The sequence below is a fragment of the Barbus barbus genome (genome assembly GCF_936440315.1).
Source record: "Barbus barbus genome assembly, chromosome: 23".
NCBI lineage: Eukaryota > Metazoa > Chordata > Actinopteri > Cypriniformes > Cyprinidae > Barbus > Barbus barbus.
Window position 1 is genome coordinate 20,642,466 of NC_136751.1, and position 27,883 is coordinate 20,670,348.

General features: G+C 38.4%; 1 protein-coding gene across 1 annotated transcript; it reads right to left on the reverse strand.

Annotated features, from left to right (window-relative positions):
- Positions 1–1,202: 1,202 nt before the first annotated feature.
- LOC306842895 (NEDD4-binding protein 1-like) lies at positions 1,203–15,875 on the reverse strand. Its single transcript, XM_079374065.1, has 7 exons — positions 15,184–15,875; positions 9,772–11,294; positions 4,867–4,997; positions 4,687–4,783; positions 4,085–4,192; positions 2,783–2,884; positions 1,203–2,655 (listed from the first exon to the last, which is right to left on the reverse strand). The coding sequence occupies exons 1-7, from the start codon at positions 15,490–15,492 to the stop codon at positions 2,349–2,351; spliced, it is 2,577 nt and encodes an 858-aa protein (XP_079230191.1). The 5' UTR covers positions 15,493–15,875; the 3' UTR covers positions 1,203–2,348.
- Positions 15,876–27,883: the final 12,008 nt, after the last annotated feature.

The following is a 27,883-nucleotide window of genomic DNA, read 5'->3' on the forward strand; positions in this document are numbered from 1 at the left end:
GCTCGACAGAAAAAGGGACAGAGTGGGAACAGACGGGAAACAGAACTGTTTAGATCTGGGAAGCGCTGTCAAGGCTTCCCCAGTCAAGCCCTTATTTTCTGACTAAACATTGGCTAATATTTGTATGCTTCCACCTGATTACAAACATATGCTAAAATTAAGTACCATTTAAATAGAAACAGATAAAAAGAGACCAAATGAACAAAGGGAACATATTAAAAGTAAAAAAAAAAAAAAAATCACTGCTCTTAAACAGTGAGAGCTCATGCCATAATGTCTTAAACATTCCTCTTTCTGCTTTCACAAAAGTCAAGACCGCCCCCCCAAACATTGTAACAGCTTTCTGTTGACCAGTCAAATACTGCTAAGGCGTGCAGGATTTGCATAATGGGCTAAGGTTTAGTTTGCTCATCTTACACAACTTTAGAGAACCTGAGCCATGTGAGGTCACAAAGGAAGGACAGGGACACCCCTACTGTAACACTGCCAACAACTAGTTTCGTAAGAATCTTTGCTGTCATTCATCTGGTTTGAAATTTATCCACACTTCAAATGAGGGAAGAAAAAACGATTACCTGGAACATATTCAAAGATGTTGGTTCAAGAGAGTGGGGGGAAAAGTAGTGAAAGCATAATGTCACTACTCATACATCTGTGCTTAGAAAAGACTAGTGCATTTGTATGGGCTCAGATTTTTTTTAACTGCGATGTCGCCCCCTACTGTCATTTCAACTCAATACAATTCTAATTGATTTCTACAGCGCTTTTCACGTTTCAAAGCAGCTTCATAAAAAATGTATGCTTCAACGGTACAATCCGTTGTGTGTCAAAGTAATGTCCACATGGCAACAGTATACAGCTGGTTAGCTAAAACCAGAACAACTATCTGCCACTGGGCTCAGAAAAGTTCAAAAGGAAAACAAATTTGCATACTTTTGCTTCTAAAGTAAATGTATCTTGATTTACGGATGTTTAGATATTTGTACTAGAAAAGCAGACAAACACAGATGAAGATATGTACTTTTAGCAACGTTTGCAACATTTAATGCCATGACTATAAATATAAGACTTTCTGCTCTGATTTAATACCTTTTAAGGTCTTCATTTGTGAAAAGGACCTTTTTATGACCTGCAGAAACCCCATGGTTCATTCTAACTTTGTGTGTCAAAATGAGACCAAAAAACAAGCACAGACCACAGAAGTCCTGATAAACACATAATTGGCCTTTATTAAAACTACCTTCCAGAAAAAGCAAAAGGTTTTCAGCAGTCATACTGTGAGATACCCACAGTGCCTGCCGAGTCTGTGACGCTTCCGTGGGTTTAACGCCTATGCATTTTCATTCCCAAAATTGAATACCAATTCACAATGTCCAACGCTACACATATTTCAGAGACAGGGAAAGGCTGATGCAGTAACAATAACAGTGAAAATTCGCTTTGGTGGCAATAAGATGCTCTAACAGAAAACAATGAATTTCAACTATGCATTGCATTTTGTTCATGTCCCCCATTACACAATGAGGTTGGTAAAAGGACTAGCAATCCCACAGCACCCTCTGATGGTCATAAGTGGGACAAAGGTTTACACCAATGAGGCTCTGGTTTCCGGTTTGATATTAAAAGACGGTGACTTGCACAACAGGGCAAAAGAAGGGACGTGCCAGCTCACTGAGTAATCTGGAAACTTTAACCATATAACCGTTTCACAGTCTCTTGGGTGATACGGGGGTCTCCAGGGATTCCTAGAAACAGCATACAATTTTGTCACCATCACCAAAGTTAACGGGAACTAAAATTAGTGAACAGGAAATGAGCAATTTTATCCTGCAAGCAGATGATAGAGCACTTCAGTAGGGCACTTTGAGTGACTGGAAACTAGTCCTCATTTAGCTCAATAATGTCAATATTTACAGAAACAGAAATAAAACACAATCATATCAAAAATGTAATTCAGCAGTAATTAAAGCAAAGCCAGCTCAGAACAACGGTGTAGCTGGAACACCTTTTAGAATAAAGATTTCTGAATAGATAACTTACAGGAAAGGAAGATTATTCTTCACAAATATTTACATCAAATATATGCCATTTGGACTGTACATTCTCATATATTTAAAGCACTTAAACAATTTATAATTTAGGTTTTTGTGCTTGCAGTCGATCGGTGGGCCCCGGATATCATAATCTAAATGAGCTGACGTAACAAATAAATGCTTGAACAAAGTCTCTTGAACAAACAAAAGCTCATAGCAGCGCTTTTTCATCATGGTATTCTTTAATAATACAAAAAGCCCTGTGACCTCCATGCACAAGAGAGTGGAAACTGCAATTTTGGGTGTAAAAGTATGTCAGCCTAGCAAAAGGCCAGACAGAGCGTTCAGGTCCCTCATATATGGGTTGTCGCTGAGGATACGGTCGATACGCTGCTTTTGGTCAGGAAAGATGTCGTACAATTTCCTTTTGAGCTCTGTGGTTTCTGAGGGTGACCGCTGTGGAGGTGGAGAAGGGGATTGTCGAGGAAGGTGCCAGTCTGGTGGTCCGGAGTGTGGCCAGTGGGAAGGGGAAGAGGGATGTGCTGTGGACTGCGCTGCCGAGGCGAATACTGACGGGGTTGCCCGAATGTCTATCCTCGGTGGGGCCATTATGGGAGAACCTCTGTGAGAGGACAGAAAAGTTATGAGGGGATAGCTTTCTTCTCCTTAGAGTAACAGACAAGACTAGAAATGTGTGTGAACCACTGCTGGGTATTATTTTAAGCAAAAATGTGTATTTTTGAACTCACCGACGGTCCTTAAATAGAAACTCGTCTAGGTGAGGTCCATTCTTTCCAAGTGGGTCATCTGGGATCATAAAGTGATCTTCTACAAAGGTGAACTGTAAGAGTCTGAAAAATCCATACAGTGAGCTCTAAATCTGAACGAATGCTGAGCACACAAAACACTAGCACCAAAACACACTACCGTTTAAATATTTGGTGTCAGTAAGATTTTTTTTAAACTGTTTTAGAAAGAATTCTCCAAAGGCTGCATTTACTTCAAAAAAAAAAGTTAAAACCTCAAAATTGTGAAATATTACAGTTTTAAAGAACCGTTTTATATTTTATTACATTTTAAAATGCAAGTTATATCTGTGAATTTTCAACATCATTACTCCAGTCTTGTATGCAACATGATCCTTCAGAATTCATTCTACCATTAGAAACTGTGGATTCTAAGAACATTAAAAAGAAAAAGAAAAATTATACTGACTCCAAGCTTTTGAATGGCATAGTGTTACAAAAGCTTTTTATTTCAGATAAATGCTGATCTTTGGATCTTTCTATTCAAAGAATCCTGAAAAAAAGTACTCAACTGCTTTAAATATCGATAATAATAATAAAAATAAGTGTTTCTCTCGAATAGCAGATCAGCAAGTTAGAATGATTTCTGGAGGATCATGTGACACTGAAGACTGGAGTAATGATGCTTAAAATTTAGCTTTGTTCACAGGAATAATTTACATTTTAAAATATATTCAAAAAGAAAACAAGTTATTTTAAATAGTAAAAATATTTCACAATATTACTGCTTTTGCTGTATTTTGGATCAAATAAATGCAGGCTTGGTGAGCAGAAGAGAATCCTTTAAAAAACATAAAAAATTTTACGGTTCAAAAACTTTTGACTGGTAGTGTAGTATATGAAGAGTTCTGATGCAAAAGCCTCTAAGTGCCCCCTGAAATTTTCTTCTGAGTATTTTATCAGGCTCCTATGTGTAGGTTTAGCAACGTCACATTAGTGGCAATGAACAGGTTCTTTTCACTGCTATTAAACTGAAATAACTGAACATAAACATAGCAGCTTGATAAAAATGCTCATTTAGAAGAAAATTTCAGACAGCACTTAAGAGGCTTTTGCATCTGAACTCTTCATATATACTTTTGTAAAATTTTAAATGTCTTCACTGTCAGTTTAGAGCAGTTTAATGTCCCTGCTAAATAAAAGTATTAATTTCTTTCTTACTGACCCCAAACTTTGGAATGGTAGTATGTTATTAACATTAGAAAAAAAATATTGCTGGTCTTCTGGACATCTTGTTCTTCTTACCTCTCCTGAATAATCCTTCTCCACACTTCGGACTGGTTCACAAAGTCCCTCAGGTTGTCATTTGTGACAATGACCCCTCCTGTCTTCTCAGCCAGATGAAGCAGGAACCTGTGAAGAAGGTCACAGATCAAGCAGGGCATAGACAAAAACCTAGGGCATGTATAAAAGATTGTGAAGATTTTATCCTCAATGTTCTCAGATTTTCCAATTCTACCCACTTGCTCTTGAAATAACCATAAACACACCACTTGTTTTTATTATGCATGACCTCATCTGCATATTATTTCCATATTGGCATCCAGATAGGAAAATATATGACACACACTGTAAATATGTCTGTGCCGATACAAAAGACAATACGCAGTGTGCAGAGTTTTACATCAAATTTATTTTTTGTAAACTGATGTGTGCATGGGAAATGGCACTTTTCAATGTCCCATCTCTATTTTGTGTGTAGACACGAGTACATTTGTGTGATTTCCAGAAACATCATTGAAAATCAATACACTAAGCCACAAGCTAAATACTATTTTGTCTAGTAATGTGTTGAGGAACAGACAGAAAAAATTCTAGACGACTCTTTTAGCAGCAGGACCTTGTACCTGTCATCATGGGAGGAAATTCTCTGTCCACACACTTCTCTAGACGGGGTGAAAGATAGGAGTCGCAGGTTTTCCAGCTGATTCAGAAAGTGTTGTTCTGTAACAATATATGTAATATATCACATTTTGACTCCAAATCTATATTGTGGATGTAACGACAGAAGGAAACTGAGCTCCTACCAGTGATGTTGGGGTCCTTTTTCTGTCTCCACTGAGGAACGAAGACAGTGATTTCTCTGTGCCCTCTGCGCCAGAAGGCCTCTACAGCGATGGCGATCCCACGACAAGAAAAGATTCGATGGAGTCCATGCCTAGTGACAACAAATAGGGAGGTCAAAGGTCACAACCAGTTTGGAATAGCATACTATCAAACTACTAATACAATTTTAGCAGTATCTAGACTTACAGTGGGGATCGAAAGTTTGGGAACCCCTTGCAGAATCTGTGAAAATGTGGATAATTTTACCAAAATAAGAGAGATCATACAAAATGCATGTTATTTTTTATTTAGTACTGTCCTGAGTAAGATATTTTCCATAAAAGATGTTTACATATAGTCCACAAGACAAAAAAATTGCTGAAATTATTAAAATAACCACATTCAAAAGTTTGGGAACCCTTGGTTCTTAATACTGTGTGTGGTTACCTGGATGATCTACGACTGTTTTTCTGTTTTGTGATGGTTGTTCATGAGTCCCTTGTTTGTTCTGAACAGTTCAACTGAGCACTGTTCTTCAGAAAAATCCTCCAGGTCCTGCAGAATCTTCAGTTTTCCAGCATCTTTTGCATATTTGAACCCTTTCCAGCAGTAACTGTATGATTTTGAGATCCACCTTTTCACGCTGAGGATGATTGAGGGACTCAAACACAACAATTAAAAAAGGTTCAAACATTCACTGATGTTCCTGAAGGAAACACGATGCATTAAGAGCCGGGGGTGAAAACTTTTTGAATTTGAAGATCAAGGTAAATTGTACTTCATTTGTCTTCCAGGAAACATGCAAGTATTTTCTGTCGCGTCAGAAGGGCAGTACTAAATGGAAAAATATGATATTTCAACAAAATAAGAAAAATTTGGACATCTTCATCCTGTTCAAAAGTTTTCACCCCCCGGCTCTTAATGCATCGTGTTTCCTTCAGGAACATCAGTGAATGTTTGAACCTTTTTTAATTGTTGTGTTTGAGTCCCTCAATCATCCTCAGCGTGAAAAGGTGGCTCTCAAAATCATACAGTTACTGCTGGAAATGGTTCAAATATGCAAAAGATGCTGGAAAACTGAAGATTCTGCAGGACCTGGAGGATTTTTCTGAAGAACAGTGCTCAGTTGAACTGTTCAGAACAAACAAGGGACTCATGAACAACCATCACAAAACAGAAAAACAGTCGTAGATCATCCAGGTAACCACACACAGTATTAAGAACCAAGGGTTCCCAAACTTTTGAATGTGGTTATTTTAATAATTTCAGCAATTTTTTTGTCTTGTGGACTATATGTAAACATCTTTTATGGAAAATATCTTACTCAGGACAGTACTAAATAAAAAATAACATGCATTTTGTATGATCTCTCTTATTTTGGTAAAATTATCCACATTTTCACAGATTCTGCAAGGGGTTCCCAAACTTTCGCATGCCACTGTACGTTGTGCACTGTATGACCATTTTCTGTGGACAAGAAAGGTTTGGAGGACCTACTGCGTTTGTCAATGTGTAGTGCACTGAGTGGGATACTGTAGCCCACAATGCAACACAATGTTTCCACTTGACTTTCCACTTATGGATGTGCAGCCATAAATAAACCACTAGTTGTTTATAATCTCATTCTAGACTCATATTTGACAGGACTGGAATCAAAATTCTACATTATTAAGATGATAAATGGATGCCAGTTTAAAATTAAATGTAGCGAGGTAATTTGGAAACAGTGTAACACTGCTGTTTTTTTTTTAAAGATTTATCAATGCATTCTGTTTTCACAATCTTTAAATACCAGGCAGTATACAATACATTCCCTTATGCAGTAAAAGGTGTAATACATTCACATTCAAACATGCTAAATTCACCTAGAGGGCTGATTAAATAACCAAAGACAAAAGTTCCCTACTGAATATCAATTTGCTTGATCAGGAAACAGCTCTGCATTCAATTTCACAATGCATCTGATACCACTGATAGAGAGATAAGTACATATGTAAATGCATTTGAGAACAGTGGTTAGCAATTTACTTCCTTTTACCTCGTCAATTCTTGATTAGACATAACTGACGCAAAAGGGTGCAAAAATAGACGCACATCTCCATCCATTCAGAACGCTTCGACAAAATGACACCCGCATACAGATGTGCAGCCATCAACAACCCTTACCACCCCCACCCAGAGACACACAAACCTGAACCACAGAGGGGTCACGGGGAAGTTCCCTCTATGAGAGAAAGTTATTTTAAATAGGAAGTGTTACTAAATCAACAATCGCTGACGTAAAAAGTCAGATAACTTTCCCAGTCTGGAAATGTAAATTGCTAAATATGCAAAAAAAACCCTTTAATTTCTCCCTTGTATTTCTGACAAAAAACACCAAATAGAAAAAACCCATGTGGTTCACCTCTAATTCATCCATATGAAGATCTTATCCAGTGACTGTAGACTCTGACCTGATTATCTTGCACTGACAGGACAGGTAAGAGACTTCAAGAATTGAGCTGTGAAGGTAGTCCTTTGTCCAAAATGACTAGACTGTGTCAGTACAGACTGACCATGTGACTACACTGGGCACAATCATCATCACACCGTGCGCAACACTGTGACTGCATGCGCCAATGTAAATGATCAAATCCATTTGTCCTGTTGTCAGAAGTAGCACAAGTGTGTCGAGTACGTCAGAAAAAAAGATAGGGTTGAGGAACCTTTCTTTTCAAAACAATACTACTGGAGAAAAGAGAAATGAGAAATGAAACCGTAACAACATCCTGGATACGTGCCAGGCCAAAGCAACATCATTATAGCAGGATCAGGAACTGTACATACGCTGCACCAGTTTCAGTCCATAACCTTTGACCTCTCCTTCACATTGCCTTTCATCTTCAACTGCAAAATAATGACATCCATCCTATCTGGTCTGGCAGCAGTTCTTTTCTTGGTAACTGCATATTTTGGGCTGCTATGGCAACAAGACTTCACCTGAGGATTCAGATCTCAAATATCATGCAAGCATACAAATCAGCCATGAGAAATCCTGTGTGAGCTGTTGCCTTCAAGACTGGCTGAACATGTGATAGACTGACTGTTCACTGCTCTGCATGGATAATATGGTATAATTAGTTGAGGTATGAGCGTTCTGCAACAGTCCTTAACTTTCCAAATGACTTTGTTTCTTGAGTAGCTAAGGACAACCTTCGAATTACACATACCCCTTTAGTTTCTTGCTATTTGAGTGGGAGCATTCTTAAAAATTCAAGAATACAGTATGTTTCAGATCTTTCTAGTATATGCCCACATATTTTGTTGAGGTAAAGGTCTTATGGTATAAAAAAAAATCCCACCTGACACCTAATCCCACGATATACCTCTTTCTCCTCAATTGGACTTCACTAGTAGGGTCTAAAAAGATATTCTCTTCTTCAACCCTGTATAACACCTCAGTTTCCATACTATACTTCTAAGAAGTGTAGTCACCTCCTGTAAGCCACTTAAAGGGCAAAATAGGGGGCTGACAAGGGGAGAGACCCACAAAAGAGGTTGCCTTTTGCATGGGAGGGAGTGAGGAAGGGGGGTGTGGGTGAGAAAGACTTATGAGGAAAGGAAAAAGGGGGTTGCACCTGGTTTTAGGTTTTCAAACACAAACACTTGCATACTAGAGTTCATAAACACACACAGAGCTTACTGGAAGTGACTTACTTTAACCTTTATGGGCACTTACACACTCAACACCACCAACATTTTCACACTCCCTCAAACGGTCTCCAAAAAAAGCACCAATCACACCTGTCCTTTACAATGGTTTCATAGTACAAGCATTATTCAAATGCTAAACTCCAAATACTTAGGGCCTAATGCATAGGTCATTTACTCATCATCATGATTTTCATTCTCCCAAGCAACACAAAGAGAAATTCTGAAGTATGTTCAAAATGTTCAAACAATGAAGGCAGGAGTAACAAGGATCTGTCAAGCTCCCTTCAAGTTTTCAACCAATATGACAGACTGTGTGAGGAATGGGCAGAAATTGTGTTGATTCTGACAGAAAGTTCATTCTGTTCTTCACACAAAACTTTTGTGCTTTCAAATGACGTTCAATAGGCTACATTTATGGTGCTTTTTGGTAACTTTTTGGAGTTTTACAGTAACTTGTGCTGTCAACCAACTAAACAAACTTTTCAATGGCTGGAATCTAGAAAGCTGGGTGGCTGATGCCCATTATAATGTCAATATATAAAATAAAATAGAATGATAGCTCATACTTGAATGATAGCTCATACTTTTATTTTACACAACAAAAGAACTAAAAATATATATATTTACTAGTCATTGACAAAGCTGCCATTACAATTTGGAACTGACAGAGTGGGGAGACTTTTGAAGACTTTAAATTTGTTTTTTGTGTAAATGGTTATTGCTAGCTAATGTCAATTAAATAAAATCACAAAAAATAATGAGGATGAGTAAAGGATGGAATAAACTACACAACTAAAATCTGAACAGATTTTAAAACACCAGGCATCATACACTTGCTGACTTTGGATATGTTTACCAAGAAAAACTAGGGCATTATGAACTAAACATTGGAGGACCACACACTACTTTTCAACTACTTCCACCCTCAAATTGTTCTGAACACAGCAAACTAAAATATTAAACAGCTGATATTCGCATACTGGTTGGAATCATAGTCAAAAGCTAAAAAAAAGTGTCACATTATACAGTATGCAATTTTCTGTGAAATCGGTCAACAAAAATCTGGGCAAAAGTTTTGCAGTTTATTCCAGCTTTAAATGCACACCGAATTTAATGTTACGGTTTAAAAAAATTCTTTGACGTTCATGAACTGTCACTGCCCCCCAAAACTATAAAATCTGATGGAGACTTACGCCATTGCCACATTGCTCCCATCGATGATGATGTGGCGCAGATCAGGGCAGCCCGGTTCATTTTGTAGGACTAATCGGTAGGGGGTTCTCAGGGACTGCTGGAAACGAGAAATGCCGGTGAGGGGTGCTGGTTTAGAGGTGCTATGTGCCTCAGAGCGAGGTAAAGGTGCCCTTCCAGGGAGCGTCTGGTAAGAGCATCCTGGTCGTGTGTCGGTGCTCCGGAGAGGAGGGCCTTGAGAAGAGCTGCGGAGATTGGTCACACTCTCCATCCGCACTGGAACCATTGTTTGAGAACTACCACGGGGCAAGTAGTCAAACCGGGACTCTGACTTCAAATCAAGTGCAGCCATTCGGGGCTTCCTCTCTATCTCGGTGAAGTCGTTATCATCGTCATCAATGATAATCACCTCACACACGTCAGTCTGTGCACCATTGTTTCTTTTAAGAGTGGTAGAAGCTAATGGCACACTGCTTGTCTGATTCTTCTGACCTATGCCGTTAGTGCTAGGAGGTCTAATGTTTTCTTTGCACTTAATCTCTGCGAGAGCTCTCATCTGTGCCCGTTCCTTCTCTTTAAGCCTGACGCAGGTAGAGGTGGACGAGGCGTTTGCACAGGGGGACGGGTCGGGCGTGCGAGAAGTGCGCTGTGCTCCCTGGCTCTTCTGAGTCTCTTCCACAATTCGTTCAAGAAGTAAAAACGTGTCCTCTGTCTGCCCCGTCTCACGCACCACCCGCTCTACCACCTCCTGCTGGTAGCCCATGGTTCGGAAGAAGTTAACAAGACAGCGTAAGTTAGTCTCAGGACTCACTGCCTCACTTTCATTTGTCGATTCACTAGCTGCTAGCGCCCCTTTCGCAGACGTAGCTGTCCAAGTTTGGCTTGGCTCTCGCTGTCGCTCTTCCAACTGCTCCTCTTCTCTCCTCTCCAATGAGTATTGCCTCTTTGTGTCTCTCTGCTCACTTTCAGAGGACCGACGTTTGTTGCAAGGCCGACCGTTTAGACCAGGCATGACATCAGGAGTGGTCGCAGGACCTGCGGTTTTATCCTCAAAAGTGGTGTCCAGGATACGGTTGGAGAGGTCTGTTACGGGTGTGTTAGTCTGGGAGCGGTCCTGCTCAAGGTCTATGATAGCTATAGGCTGAGTGGGGCTTTGGGCCAAGCCCAAAAGTTCCTCTTTGAGGGCACTGGGGAGCAAAAGCAGCTCCATGGCATATTTATCAGCCCGGTCCTCCACAAAATTCTTAAAGGTGCGCTTAACCAAGGGCTCTCTGTCAGCTGGCAAGCTTCGCTTCTCCTTAAAGAGGGCGACAAACTGTTGAACACGACTTTGGGCCATGACGACGGCCTCCGCGCACCCACTCAACCTCAGACAACCCGGCTCCAGTACTTGGACCTCTGCACTTGTGTCTCTAAGCAGCCGGTCTAAAAAGAGTCCACGAGCACCAGCAAAAATGCAGTGCATGTCCACCGGGTAACATTCTTCCTCCTGAAGCTCTGGGTCACACAGGCCTTTCACATACTCCTGAAAAACAATCACAGCAGGACTGGATTACAACACATACATTGCAAAATATAGAAAATTTCACTTCTAGAAGGAGCAGGGAGACATGACAACACAAGCATACCACTCTAGAGTAATTATTCTCAGAAGAAAAACAAGTCAAACTGGTTTCATTATTTTAAACTAGATTGCACATTGAGGGACCAAATGACCAAGAGCTACATCAGCTTCCTAGGGAGATTCCACATGCCCATTATCATATCAATGAAAGTGTGAATACATACCAAAGTAAGCAAGCATGATGCCGCACCCAAATGTAGACACAGAGCTACTATGTTTTACATTACACAATGTTCCAAAAAGGAAGCAATATCCTTAAAAATTTATTTTCTGACTACTTATTAATATGCTATTAATGATACTTATATACTTTTTATATACTATTTTTTTTTTTTATAAAAAAAACCTTATTTTCCCAAATTGTCCAGCCCTAAAATTACTGTACTTAAAAAAAGGATAATCTGGTTAAAAACAATGTGGATAACTGGGCTTCTTTGGAGTTTCTTTAACTTAAAAGACATGATTGAGTGGCTCTGAGTGAGTGGGTAAGCCTACTAGTTCGAGAGAAACAACACAGAAACCCCTTGGGGTGGACCATTCTGCCACATTTTTGCTGAACTTTTTATTTCTTTGATCTGAGCGAGCAAGTTACGGTAAAAGAAATACTCATATACAGTACCAGTAATGACACCAGGTTAAAAGCCACTACTCTGAGTAGTAACTAAAACCGAAAGTGAAATACACTGGGGGCCTCCCGTCTTCTCCTGACTAAGCAATCAGATCTCTGTCAAAGACTCATGAGAAAATTCATGACAGTTTGGATGAGAAGCAGATACCAGCTCCTATATAGGTTATTTTAATTCAAACGGCAAAGGATATTCAAAAGTCACTGAGTGTGGAGACAAGAGATTTTCGCCTGTCAATGTGATTTCACAGAAAATTCATTGACGCTTTAGTTTTGTGGTTATAATATTAATACCTGTGAAAAAATATTAGACATTCAAAATATTTTGACAAAGAGGAAGTGCACTTGGTGGCGAAACACATCCACTGAGTGGTTTCCGTTTCATGGCTTAACTATAAGGATATTCCAGGTTTACTGGCACTGATGGTTATAATTTCCTTATTAGATCGGAGTAGAATTGCAAACAATGGCATGTCAGAACTAGGTGATGACGCCACACGTGTTCAATGAAAAACCACGTCTTTTGTTGCTGTCTTGGTAACTCTTTTTTTCGACACCACTTTAACGGGAAACATGCCAAAATGTACAGTGTTGGATCATCTATAAATGTGTGTGAAAGCTTACTAATGTGTTTCTGTCTGCTGAGACATTATGAAATCCAACGAAACACAATCCTTTTACATTGACTATAATGGATCTATGTGGTTTGGCAACAGTTATTCCCAAATGACATAAAGCAGAATTGTGATGGGTTATTCAAGCAATATAATAGCTAAATAAACTTATCAGTGCATCTAAACCAACAACATGTTTATTAGATCCTGTCCTCAATAAACTACTGAAAGATTTGTTACCTGTAGCAGAAGAACCGCTTCTCAATATTATTAACTCATCGTTATCTTTAGGTCACGTCCCAAAACCATTCAAGCTGGTGGTTATTAAGCCTCTTATTAAGAAACCACAACTAGATTCTAATGAACTGGCAAATTACAGACCCATTTCAAATCTTCCGTTTATGTCTAAAATTTTAGAAAAAGTTGTGTCTGCTCAATTGTGCTCCTTCTTGCAAAAAAAAAAATCTCTATGAAGAATTTCAGTCAGGTTTCAGGCCTCACCATAGTACAGAAACTGCACTTGTTAAAATTACAAATGACTTGCTTCTTGCTTCAGACCAAGGCTGCATCTCTTTGCTCGTATTACTTGATCTTAGTGCTGCGTTCGACACTATAGGCCATGATATACTCATAGATCGATTACAAAACTATATTGGTATTCAAGGGCAGGCTTTAAGATGGTTTAGATCCTACATGTCCGATCGCTACCACTTTGTTCATTTAAATGGGGAGTCATCTCAATTATCACCAGTAAAGTATGGAGTACCACAAGGATCTGTCCTAGGTCCTCTGCTATTTTCAATATACATGTTGCCTCTTGGTAATATTATTAGAAAATACGGGATTAGTTTTCATTGTTATGCTGATGATACTCATATATCTCAACAAGACCAGATGAAACTTCTAAACTATCTAAACTAGCTAATAGATTGTGTAAAAAATGCAAAAGATTGGATGAACAATAATTTCCTCCTATTAAATTCAGATAAGACAGAGATATTAATTATTGGACCAAAAAAACAGTACACAGAATCTCTTTACAGTCTATTTTACAGTCTCTGCACTGGCTACCTATTAAGTTCCGTATCATTTACAAAATATTATTACTTGCCTATAAGGCCCTAAATGGTTTAGCTCCTGCGTACCCAACTCGTCTTCTACCACGCTACAATTCAACCCGCTCCCTAAGGTCGCAAAACTCTGGACTTCTGGTAGTACCTAGGATAGCAAAGTCCACTAAAGGAGGTAGAGCTTTTTCACATTTGGCTCCCAAACTCTGGAATAGCCTTCCTGATAACGTTCGGGGTTCAGACACACTCTCTCTGTTTAAATCTAGATTAAAGACATCTCTTTAGCCAAGCATTCACATAATGCATCTTATAATCTTGTACTGCAGTTATATCTGATCAAATGTACATTATTATTATTCTTTAGCTTGGGTTGAACAAATCATTTTTGCTTAGATGGAACAGCAGCTACGCTAATTATGTCTCTATTTGTTTCTCTGTTTCTGTCACAAGATTAACATCCCATGGTAACTAGGAATTACAGAAGCTTCAGTCTGGATCCAACCCTTAAATGATCTGAGATGACCGAACACCTGAGAAAAGATAATGCCAACCCCTCAGAGGACCTCAGAGGATGCCAAAACTCAGACAACATACAGAATTACCAAATTTTGCCATAAGTTAAATATATTAAGGTTCTGCAATATATAAATATATTGTGGAAACTTAATTTCCTGTAGAGCTGCTTTGCAACGATTTGTATCATAAAAAGCGCTGTACAAATAAACTTGAAACTTGAATATCACTAACAATTGTGCTGTTGTACTGAGTATCAGCACAGCTGGGATTTGGTCAATGTGATTCACAGGTATGTATTCACATCCATGCTGATGCTCAATACTACATTATGATTGTGTGTGTGTGATATTACTTCTCAACTATAAACAAGGAAATAATATCAATTACCTTATCTAGCAGACAAAAACTGGCCAAATTGTAGCGGTTTATCTTCTCGACCCAAAGTTACAAATAAGCCAAAGCATCATATTTTGTGTATCACCAAAGAAAGGCAAAGACTTAAAACTGGTCTGGATCAGCCCACGTGAGTGGAGCAGAGTTTCAAAGATTCCACTCCACTCCGGGTTGTCCATTTCTTTAAGACAAACGTGACCAGAACAAACAAACAAACAAAAAAACTCCAAAAGTACAGTATTCGTTCTGAAAATGGTTATGTTAAATAGCAGTCCTTTTTGAAGTTGTTTGGCAATGAACATTATTTTAGTAGGCTAAATAAAAGATTGATCAAACAATTTTTGTGAGGACAAATGTGTCTACAGCTTACCACAGGCCTTTGTTTAAATGTCAAATAAAGACAAACAAGTTGCTGTCAGACGCAGCTGAGTTCATTCTGACATCAGCTTCTTCCAGCTATTACGTTGCAACTTAAGTTACGTTAAGTTCATCAATTTTCCTTCTGACAGTCAAAAAACAAGCAGCAACATTGTTTAAGATAACTTTTTTTTTTACAGTTTACTTTCATTTACCTTCGCTTTATACACATCCTCCTTTTTTCCCTTCAGCTGGAGCCAGATCTGCCTGGAAGCCTTACTTCCGTGGGCTCCAGTGTGATCCAAAAGCCCAATAATGGTGAATGTCACTTGGAAAACCTGTTCGACCTTCGGTTTGCTGCATCTGAGCTCTGTCTGCTTGTCCTCGTGTACCGTGAACTCGTCTACGGTGAGCGGCTCGGACTGCGCTCTGCTGGCGGTCGGGGACTGCCTGCCTCCCGGCGGCTCTGTGCAGGTTACCTCGGTGATTCGCTTCATCCCGAGGAGGGGCCGCGTTGTTGACATTTTATTTTTAGCTATATCAGTCTATGTAGATCACGGCGACTTCACTTTCAGAAACACCCCTTGTAAAATGAATCGTTTACCCCCTTCATGTTCGCTTCCCACCCTCTGACTCTTGACGTTAGTCAACCGCGCGGTAGTATCTGTGTTTAGACGCTACTCTCGGTTAGCCTGCTAGCCTACATCTCAAGCCGTCCGTCGCACCCGGAAAACCCCACGCACGTCATCAACAGACGACGACGTGTGCTGAGATGTCATCGCTCTGATTACAGATAAGAGCAACCATTGTTTACGCCAGCGTTTCTTCTGTGAAAATAAAAATATTGTGAAATCACGCTGCTTAGCAATAGCATGATCATTAGACGCTGTAAATACTAAGAAACACTAAAACCGGTCAGACGTTTGGAATATATATATACACACACATACATACATACATGTATATATATTTATATATATATACACACACACACACACACACACACACACACACACACACACACACACACACACACACACACACATATATATATATATATATATATATATATATATAATTTTTTAAGTTTTTGACTCTTATGCTCACAAAGGCTTCATGTATTTAAAAAACGAATATTATAAATTATTATTATTTAGTTATTAATGAATTATTAAAATATTTTTTTTTATTATTATTTTACTATATTTTAAAATGTAGTTTATTCCTGTGGTGGAAAAGCTGAATTTTCAGCAGCCACATGCTGATTATTAATATGCTCAATGATTATAGGTACTCAGTGATTAATAATGGCTCTTCTCATCATCAATTATTATTCCCATCACTTCACAAATGGGAAAAATGAAAACAACAACAACAACAAAAACAGTTACTGCCAACAAAGCAGAGGATTTAATTGATCAAAGGCAAATTCTTCTTTTTATATAAATTCTAAATTGTATTCATAATATCCTAAAGAAATTCTAAAGTAGTAATTAATTAATTATTTTATAATTAAAGTGGAGAACGGACACAATTACGCCCTTATTATTTTTCAGCTTCATTAGCTGCTCTCTGCCTCCCGTCTTTTCCTTGCTTCTCATAACAAGTTTTGCAGCTGCAGTGTCTTTATCTCTCAAAAGACTTGATGGCCTTGTGCCCTTGAGAAGAGGTAGGAGTGTTCTGGGCCCCTATTCTAATCTCTCTTCATTCCCTGGAAATTCCCTGCAAATGTTTATGTATGCATACATTTTTTATGTGCAGTCGATGTGTCCAAGGATAAAAAAACAAGCTCCAACTGGATGTTAGAAAGGAGGACTAGATCCTTTTATTTCCCACTCAGATCTGTTTCAAAAGTACAGTAATGCTAAACTTACTAATTATTAATGGATAGTTCACCCGTCCTCATGGAAGCCAATTTCCACCATAACATAAAACTTAATAATTATTACAAGTTGAAATTTTGACATATAAGTAATAACTATAATATATAAAGTCTAAATTATGACATACTAAGTCATAATTATGAGAGAAAAGTCAAAATTATGAGATATAAAGTAAATTAAGACAAAAAGTCAATTAAGACGAGCAAATCGACTTTTCAAAATCTCATAATTTTGATTTAGTGTCAGTTTCATTTCATTTAATCTCATAATTGACTTAGAATGTCATAATTTCAATTTTTAATTCCATATTTATGACTTTGTATGTCAGTTTTGTATTTTTTTATCTCAGAATTATGACAATGTCATAATTTCAATTTCTTATGTCATAATTATGACTATGTCATAGATTCACATTTATATCTTATAATTATTACTTAGTAAGTTCAACTATTTATTTCATAATTATGATGTACCAAATCATGTTTATTTTCTTATGTGTCAGAAATGGGCTTCCATACCCTCATGTTGTTCCAAACTTGTGTGACTTTCTGAAGATATTTTGAAAAATGTCACTTTTTTGACCATATAATGTTGTTTGTTAGTGTTTGTAAGTTGCCTGTGACTTCAAATTGCATTATTTTATTTCGAAATAATACATTTTACTAACATCTTTAAAGTTACAATGTGATCTCACCCACATTTACATAATCTCTGTATTTACATAAGTGACAGCACACTCATTCACGGAACTGGCATAAAACTTGAACACCTGAGTTTCAGGGTACAATTAAAACTTGGGCATCAAAAGAAGCACTTTTTTTCTTTCAAGCTCTCAGGGACAGAGAGTGTGTGGGCACTGCATCTGTGCAGGGGAGGGATGGGCTGAAGAGGAACTAGAACAAAAGTAGCCTGTTGTAAGAGTACAAGGCCATGAGGTAGTTTGCTACACAAGCAGAGGCAGTGGCTATACACCCCATTCATGACAACAGTCTGTTATCCACTAAGGGCCATGCCAGAGCACTCTCTCCAGAGAGGAGAGATGAGAAATATTCAGACTGCACAAAAGAGTGTTCGCATTCAGACGCAGAAACACACACGCAGTTATGTGAGCTCGCATGAGCACACCCACACATGCCACACTCCTCCTTATCCTGTCTTTCACTTCTCTTTCCATATTTTCAATAATCACATATGGTGAATATCTATATAGGTATGTTTCGACTAAACAATTGTTATTTAGCAAAGTAAAATTCTGTATAATTCTTTAAAGCAAATCAAAATGAAATCTGCCACATACCAAACCAATATCACATCCCTTTTTGGAAAGGAACATTCGAGGTTCAATACATAAATTTATTTTCTTAAAAAAAACCCCCACAACAAAAACAAAACGTTTATGGTCAGGCACTACAATAAAATAAAATAATAATGTACTAATATTAATCTTTCTTTTAGAACTTGTGTGTATTTGAGCTGTAAAGCTGCTAAAAATGATTTACTATTATTATTTTTTTGTAATGGTTTATGGCAGTGGTTCTCAACCAGGCAACCCACTAGGGGGCCACAGCAAACTTCCTTTCAATCAACACATTCTTTATTTTAATACAGTTTTAAAACCTCTGGAATCTGTAAATGAAATCTATCTATCTATCTATCTATCTATCTATCTATCTATCTATCTATCTATCTATCTATCTATCTATCTATCTATCTATCTATCTATCTATCTATCTATCTGTCTATCTGTCTAGCTTCACAGACTAAAAAGTGCATTTCTATTATGCTGAATTTATCCATCAAGCTGTCTATTATGTCTATCACGAGTGTTTGTTTTATAACCACTAGATGGTGCACTCTCTCTCTCTCTGTTTGCATTTTTGACAATGTCTGCCTTTATTCCCTTCCAGCTGTAGTGTGACTATTGAGCGAGATGCATTTCGCAGATCGATATGTTTCATTATTTGGAGTCCAGACGTACAGATCAGGGGAATACAGTTTTTATTAAAGTTCACCGAGAAGAGATGTATTGTTGAACAGTAGAGGAAAGTATGTCCATCCAATGGGAGACAGGAGTGACTGTAATATCAACAACCATGATGTCTGTCCTCCACATACACGTAAGCAGCTGAAATATTGGCAAACATGCTACTGGAGATGAAGATGGCATGGATCAGTTTGCATGCAAAATATTACTTAGGACTGCTTTTATGTTTTTGACACCCTGCCAGTCGGTTGGTTCCTGAACACATAAACACACTCTACTCCGTAGCTCCTCTTATGCACATTATGAATCACATCAGTGGGTATACACAATAACAAAACAGGACTAATACATTTGACAAATCTTCTTTCCAAAATCCTCCTCATTTCCATACAGAACACATAATTTGTAATGACAAAAAAAGCAAAAGTTCTGTTCAGCAAGATTATAAATTCACTATTGTAAGCTAGGCGTTAGCTGCTGTAAGGCATTCATTAAGGACATAGGCTCTCTCTCTGGCTGGTTCTCCAGCTGAAGGCAGCTGGTGGCCTCTCGGCCGCTGGGCCCGGTCTGTCTTGACCCTGAACACATGGTCCACTTAAGCTCTGATTGGCTGGGCTCAGGCCACAGCTGTGCACAGTGCAGGTCAACAGCTGAATCAGCTGTTAATCACAGGAATCAAGCTCAGGCAAATCTCTGCCATAAGTGTGTCAGTTACTCCAAGAATAAAGGTGAGTATGAAAATGAGCGGTTTTTAATTAACAGTTTTAGATGCCGAATCTTTTATTCTGATCTTCCACTTGCTTTCTCAGTAACTTGTCCCGACGTGAATGAGAAAAGGAGGGGGCGGATGGTGACTTCACAGTCTCTCTTATAGGAATACATAGCAAAGCCACCTGCTGCTTTTTGTTGGATATGAAGGGAAAGCTGGCGGGGAAGTGATGCCATGCGATGGAATTCATCTTGTCACATGTCCTACTGGAGCGGTGTGAATCCTCGAAACATTTTGGGCCCGGCCTCCGGAGGGAGCTCTCAACGACATGAAACAGCAGAGGACAGATTTGATTATTTTAGGAGCCAGCCAAACACACACACGGTCATTTTATGGCAGAAAAATCGAATTTGCTTCTCCGGCATGCTGTGGTGGACAGAAAACTTGCGTGCAAGAGCCAGAGCAAGAGATACCCAAATGTGCTTTCCCTGTAGGTGTGTGTCTGAGACAGCCCAGATGTGTGTGTGACAGGTGTGATGGACAGCCCACTAAACCCAGCCCAACGTGCCTGTCCGGTGGAGAGGGAAATAAATGTAACACCACATAAAAGGCAGATCATGAATAATAAAACAGCCATAAATTCCATAATCTGGCCAAATGATTTATGAATTTACAGTGCGAGATGGCCCCGGCCACACTGTAAATATTCATGTGACAAGCGCTAAGCTCAATTTAATTGTGATTAATGGTAATGCATGGAAGCAGGCCTCATAACTGCCAGCCTTTATTACAGGCAGCTGGCTGAATGCAAATGTTATTTCGTGTAAGATTAGGGAGACAAATAGGGTCTTTCAGGCGGTCCTCAGCATCCCGTACAAGAACAGGGCTCATAAGATTCCAGCGAAAATGTACTAGGTTGCTTCCCCCAGCAGGACGCTTGTGGATAAAAAGTAAATTGCACTATGCCTGGTAAACACTTATTGGAGAGAAATATATGTACCAACTGCAGTGGAGCTGGCCCTCAGATGATGATATTTTTTTTTACATTTGCAATTCATATAACACTCATGGTTCAGCTTCAACTACTTTTGCTTCGATTGGTCTTGCTTCAAACTCAAGATTTTATAATGGACATCAAGTGGCGACCCAACACAGAATCAAAATGACATACATTAGGCCCAGCAATATGCAAATTTACTAACATGACAGGCTGAATAGGACAACTGACAATTTTGTAAATGCATTAACAACAGTAGATCTGATACCAGCCTTATACAACAAACGCTATTAGGCCAAATATTGCATTAGTATTATCCATATTACCAAATGGCAGATGAATTTGAGAAAAAATATCATAAGATATTGCAAATGTTATGTTCTAACTTTTAAAAGCTGATTTTCTTTTTGTAAACAACTATGCATGATTATATGGTTAGTTGCATTTTATTAGTAGTTGCATTTTATTTTTCTGCAACCAACTAGCTTTAGAGAGCTATTTTTAACTTCAAAAATCTCTCATCTTTTGCTTTAAAAATTGAAATTAGACCAAGCTTTGAGGAATCATCTTTTAATGTTGTTTACTTGTTTAAATTTAAGTTGAAGACATTTTTCTCGATTGCCTTTGATGTGGTTGAGATGAGATATATAGGGATTTCAGATGCATGTTGTACAATGTTTTAATTGTCTGCTATTTGTCTATTTTCCTTGTAAAAAGCCATTAGTCATTTTATGGGTTTTAAGGAGAATGCTTCATTTTCAACAAGATGATATGTGTTCTGTTCATTTTCTTTCTGATCTTCAACTCCTTTTTTGACCTTTCTTCATTATTTTTCTTATTGTAATGAGGCAAATATGCCATATCTTGCCAAATGAGCTAATAACTTAAGTGTGGCTCTGACAAACTTGCAGGGACATTTACATTAGGCGAAGAATGAACTGCAGCACGCAAACACAGAATGCAGAAAGTGACACTGCACTACAGTGACACTCTGGGTAAACATTTTCTATATTAGCCCCCAAAACACAGCATCTTTACACTTCAGCAAACCTCAACCAAACAACATCATCAAACCTCAACCAAAAACTGTTGAGGATGAGGCTGCATGGAGCAATAAACAAAAAATTGAGAACCCAGTATCCACAACATGATTATCTTGATCCGATCGATACTTTAATATTTACGAAGCAGCAAACAGCCTGAGGAGGGTTTCATGGTGACATGGGAAGGTTAGGCTTGTGAACGGAATCCTCACTCTTGAGGGAGTTAGACATCCACCGGTGGCGGCAAAATCCGCATCCCATACTCAGGGAGTAAAAGCGCTGCAGGGGCTGAATCAGCAGACATGCCTCTTCTCCTCAGCCACAGATTTAGACCTGGCAGCTGGGCTGGATGGTAATTGGTAGCGTTGCTGGGAATGGCACAGTGCTTGCAGGTGAGGGAGGGGAGGGGAGGATGGTGTGTGCCTGCTTGCCGTTCACGCCAATTGCAGTGGTTAGAGCGTCAATGAGCGTTCAGGGGAGTCACCGGAATGAGAAGTAAAAGTCCTCATGTTACTCACTGCAACACGCCCTCCCTCCTCCCCTTTTTATTTTTCACTCCATCACTCTTTTCTAAACTCCCACTCGCTTATTGTCATTCACATTCATCCACTTGTTTTTGGCCGTCTGATATGTTAACCCCACCCTGTAGCTTTGCATATTGTGGATGGCATTTGTTAAAGCTGACACTGCACTGAGTACCCCTCTGTGAACCACAGGTGGAAGGAATAAATGCAAATGAATAACAAAAAGGAACTACAGCGTGTTCATTTATGGATATCATACCACTTCACATGACAGGTTTTGAGTTAAGCTGTACTGTTGAGAGTGATTGCTTACTATAAAACCAGTGTTGGGGATTAACTACTATACTGTAAATGTAGCAACTCTACAGCTTTAGTGGTTTTCAAAACGGAAGTTGTGAAATGGAAGCTTTTTTTTCTTTTAAAAAGGAGTTGTGGTGTATTGTGTCCCAATGATACGCCGCTGTTTCTAATAGTCGGGCAAATTACCTCAGCAGGTACCCTTCCATGTAGCGTTGTCATGTCTGATTCATTCTAGTGAATCACTTCATCCTAAACAGTTCTCTTTCATTTATGGCACTGGATAGTCCTATTCATTCAAGTAAATTTGTACATTCTAAGCGGCTCATGCAACATTAGAATGTTTGATTCATTCTAGTCTATCGATTAGTTTAGTTTGGGTGGTTCAAGTAAATCAGGGGTGTCCAAACCTGTTCCTGGAGGGCCACTGTCCTGCAGAGTTTAGCTGAACACAACTGAACCAAAGTAATCAAGTCTTCAGACACACTAGAACAGTCTGCTCTCATACAAAGCTAGGAAGTATGATTCATTCAAGTGAATAAGTTTTAGTTTGGACAGTTCATGTAAATAGACATAAATTATTTGCAGATTCAAATCTGTATACTATCGGTTATGAGTTAGAGTGTTTTATTGTATTTAGTATAAATTTACCTGTTCAAGTTTGATATTGACGCTCCAACTGACCCTTTGCAAGGACAGGCCATGGTGCTCTCACGCCACATGTCATGTTCTCACGCAGTGAGTCTCAGCTTTCAAATTTTGTCATTTTTTAAGACAATACAAACAATACAGTTTTGTGGATCGGTAATGTGTCATGGCACGTGAACCAATCATCTCTTCCTCTTTAGGAAAGGAAAGAACGTGATGTGTGGCCAAGTATGGTGTCCAGTACTTGGAATTTGTGTTCATTTAACCCATCCAACTCTGCATTTAACCCATCCAAGTCCACACACACAGCAGTGAGAAGCGAACAAATTCACACACACACACTGTGAACACACACCCGGAGCAAGTGGGCAGCCAATGCTGCGGTGCCCGGGGAGCAGTTGGGGGTTCGATGCCTTGCTCAAGGGTCTCACCTCAGTCGTGGGATTGAGGGTGGAGAGAGCACTGGACATTCACTCCCCCCAGCTACAATCCCTGGACCTGAGACTCGAACCTTCGGGTAACAAGTCCGACTCTCTAACCACTAGGCCACGACTGCCCCCGCCCTAGAACTAGTTATAGCACATATACTATACACACATACTAGATCTATAGTGCTATACTAGTTATAGCATGAAATAACTATGAATAAACATCAGAAGGTTTCTCGTTTCAACTGCAGAAAGACGTCAATACACACCATTTTTCAAGTTCAAGTCCACTGATGTTAATCTACTCTCCTGTGTGGTTTGTTTGTCGGACAAAAATGGCAGATTTTGCATTATGATCGCCTGTCAATCAAAATAATTCATTTAAATGTTTAATATTGTTTAGATTTCATTTAAATCACTACTTTTGTGCCAGCAAAATGGTTTTGATTAAATGACAAATTAAAATGAATGTTTGTTTTTGGCCCTGTTTACACCTTTTATTAAGATGCATTTTGGTCAGTCGATCACAAGTAGACGAGGAAGACACATTCCCATTTACACCTACTGTTTTAGTCTGTTTCTTTTGTCCACTTTTAACAACTCTCCTGATTTCTTTGAGGGGAGGGTCTATGGGCAGATGTATGTATAGTGTTATTACGTTTATTATGCATTAATTAACGCCGACAATTATTTTATCGCGCATTAACTTTTGAATTCATTATTGAATTTTACATATAACAATGCGATTAATCGTGATAAAAAATTGTAATTGTTGCCCAGCACTAGTTTTTTCTTATCTTTTGATCTAATATTGCAGTCTAGTGTGCTTTCGACCACATTTGAAAGTGGTCACAAGTGGACAAGCTCAAAATGCTTCAGACCATTTACACCTGTATTTAGCATTGTCCACTTGTAATTAAATTGACAAAAATGCATCTTAATACCAGGTGTAAACAGGGCCAATAAAACATGTTGTCCTTCAGGTATCTTCATATTGTAACTTGCATAGTAACATACTTAAACTTCAAAGTAGTCCATTTTTGTTTGAAGCTTGCCAAGTACTATTTCAAAATTCTGTACAAGACAAAAAACCCCAATATTCTCTAATTCAAGACAAAACAACATTAACCCCCAAATAAGTGCCACGGTTTGCAAGCTTATAAGAGCATTAGAGTGGTAGGGAAATGTGCTCATGAATTTGTGTCACTCATACCAGGAACAGTCGTTTCAGACCACTCAACCTGACCGATCCTCTCGTCTCAGACCCCCTTCCCAAAACAGACGCTTCTGCCTGTTTTTACTTCTTCCGCTCTTTCCTCCTCTTCTCAGGGTCCAGCCTGGTATGGGAGAGCAGCCACTGAAGCCAATTAGCAGAAGCACTACAGAGCAATTTTACTCAAGGGTTGATGAGCTCATTAAACATTAAGAATTCATGACATTTAACTCCTCAACATGGCAGGCAGATAGCGTGGAGGGCTTTGATTGGATGGACAAAGCCTGCTTTTTCCCCCAGCAATCAACAAAAATAGACCTCTCGCTCAGCTTTGAGAGCTCAGGGATAAACAGGGGCACACAGATCATTCTTACCTGTGTGAACAATGTGTGTGTGTGTGTGAGAGAGAGATCTTTATGGCACACCTGTGTGCAATTCTGTACTGATGAAAATTAATAATCTATGAAAACAAATACGATTGCACATCCACGGGCAGTTAACTTAACTGACTGATTATTGACTGGCTATTAACAATTAATGGAAGCCTGCAATAATATGAGGCTATAGAAGTTATATTGTGCCCTGGGGAATTTAATACGGAGAAACAGTGTTAGAATTTTATGTGATGCTATGGCACTAGTGATTATGGTGGAAAAGCTGTCCAGTTATGTTAAAAAAATTTAATATAACATGCAGTTATGTTCAAAAACGTAATTTTGAAAACAAATTTATTTATTCCATTTATGTAATACATTTATTTTGCTGTAAATAGTTCAAAACTGAATAAATGTGGTCTTACTGTATACTGTAGGTACACAGAACTATCTATCTATCTATCTATCTATCTATCTATCTATCTATCTATCTATCTATCTATCTATCTATCTATCTATCTATCTATCTATCCATCCATCTGTCTAAATAGGGTGTTTCTTCTGAGGATGCAAGGGATGCAGTGTCTCCTCAAAATATAGTATGAGAAAAAAAATTTGTAGTACAAAAACAAAACAACGCCAATATTACAAAATATAACATTAAAACGTTTATAAATCACTCGTTTTTCTAAAGAAACAATGTCCAAAAGTGACACCAGCAGGTAAAGTTAAAGCAGTCGGCGTCTCTCTCTCTTGCCTCCCCTGAGCCCATTGAGTTTTAACAGACCTCTAAGTGTGCGGTGAGTTTGGTGGGGGTAATTAAGAATGAATGGAGGAAAGTCACGTGAGAAGAGGCAATGCCTCCATCGCGATATGATTGGATATGTTCGCGATTCAGTCTGAAATCTGAATAAGCAATAAAATGGTGTTAATGGCAAAAAAAGTAAACAAACAACTCACACACTTAGATAATAACCACTTTGTTACATCAAAATAAGACTAGAAATGGCATGGGGAAATTTAATCTATCTATACTTTGGAAAACATGTGTTATGTCACAATGCACTGCATTTATCTATAAAATAGGTTAGCCACAAATCACAAATATAACTACTTAGAGCCTATTTTTTTATTATTATTTATTTTATTACTATTAATATCAGTTAAAATGTAAGTAATTTTGTTGTGTTTTTCTCATTTTTATTAGTTTGTTTTAATATATTTCTATGTGTGTTTTTTTTTCATAAATTAAGATGAGAAATGTCACCTTGGCAACTAGTCGGAATAAAATGTCTACTTTTTTATATTTAATTGTCTTTCAAGTAAAGATTTTATTATTATTTTTAAAAATTGTTTTAGTTTCCTTTTTAGTTTTATAATAACTAACCCCTGGTTCTATGTGACTCTGTATTTTTTTCTTTTGCTTGTGAATAAGCAAAATCAAACCAATAATGCCTTTTCATATCCTACCATAAGTAATCAACACTGTTTGTTTGAGGGTTAAACTTGTGTATTCAGCATTTAAGCAAGTCTGTGCTGGTTTTGAGGAGGTGGCAGACTATGTGGGGGGTGAAACAATAATCTGACAGAGATTAACCACTTCATTTATCTGTTTCATCAACTCCCCCATTAATGATGTTACCCACAACCAAGCACCTGGGGGGTTTCGGTGGAAGACAGCACTGCTAATATAATATGCATATTCTCATGCCCCCAAGAGATTGATATATCAAAGATATCCGAAATTTGCATTATTTGGGTTGCAGTATTACTGTGTGTGCACTTCCACTCTAATACCAGTGTTTAAAAAGTAATCACACATATAACAAGGCTTTCTTCAGAAATTAACCAGAGTGCGAGAAATATGAGAGAAATATGATAAAGCCACTTGCACCTGCATCGGGTGGAGGAGGCTGTGGGATGGAGGGATTGCAAGTTATGCAGTCTTTTCAAATTAAGGTTTCATTGTGCTTGTACACAGAGAAACAGGTTCTCTGTACAATGATTCTCACTTTATGCTTCCCTCAGATGTCTAGAATGATACTTAGAGTTCTGAAATATTAAACATATATTATTAAAACACATGTCAGCAAACAGGATCAAACTCTCTCAAAAATGTCCAACTGTTCTCTTTGTTAGCCCTCATTTAATTTCATTCTTCCATGTCTCTCTTTTCAACCCCCCCCCCCCACTCTCTATCTGTTTTCATACCTCTTTTCCATCATCTTCACTCAATCACTCTCTGTCTGTTAGCAGTTACCATGTTTGTTTTAAAGATTTTCCTCTCCGCAGCTCAAACGCTTCAGATTTATTGTGCCTCTGTTGTCATTCAACCTGATTCACTCCAAAACTCTCACAAAAGGTGTAAAGATCCTGGCGCCGGTGAGAATGAAATAAAAACACCAATGCCAGCAAATCCTTTTCCACGTGAGGAAACACACAAGGTAATATTCAATAATCCTTTCCCACATGAGGAAACACATAAGGATGTATTCAATATTTAGAGAGTGACTTTTCCCTCAAAGAACAGCATGTGCAAGTATAAATTCTTAAAATATTCTCTTCCTAAAAAATATTTATTTGGTTGTTTGTGATACCGTTTTAATACAATAATTTAACAAAGAAGTTTTACACAATATTGCAGGCAATATTAGAGCTATAGTGACATGCTTAAATGATTCAGTTTTTTGAATGATTCAAAGACTCTCTTATAAAGACAGTCACTTGTTTCATTCAGAAATGTAGCATTACATCACATGTAAATAGGTGCCGTCAGAATCAGAGTTTAAACAGCTAATAAATCCACAAATAATCC

Coding starts and splice junctions, on each gene's coding strand:
- LOC306842895 (XM_079374065.1), bottom strand. CDS start 15,492: ATGTCAACAACGCGGCCCCTCCTCGGGATGAAGCGAATCACCGAGGTA. Junction 4,784..4,866: donor AAAGGACCCCAACATCACTG/GTAGGAGCTCAG, acceptor ATATTGTTACAG/AACAACACTTTCTGAATCAG. Junction 2,885..4,084: donor AGAAGGATTATTCAGGAGAG/GTAAGAAGAACA, acceptor TGGATTTTTCAG/ACTCTTACAGTTCACCTTTG.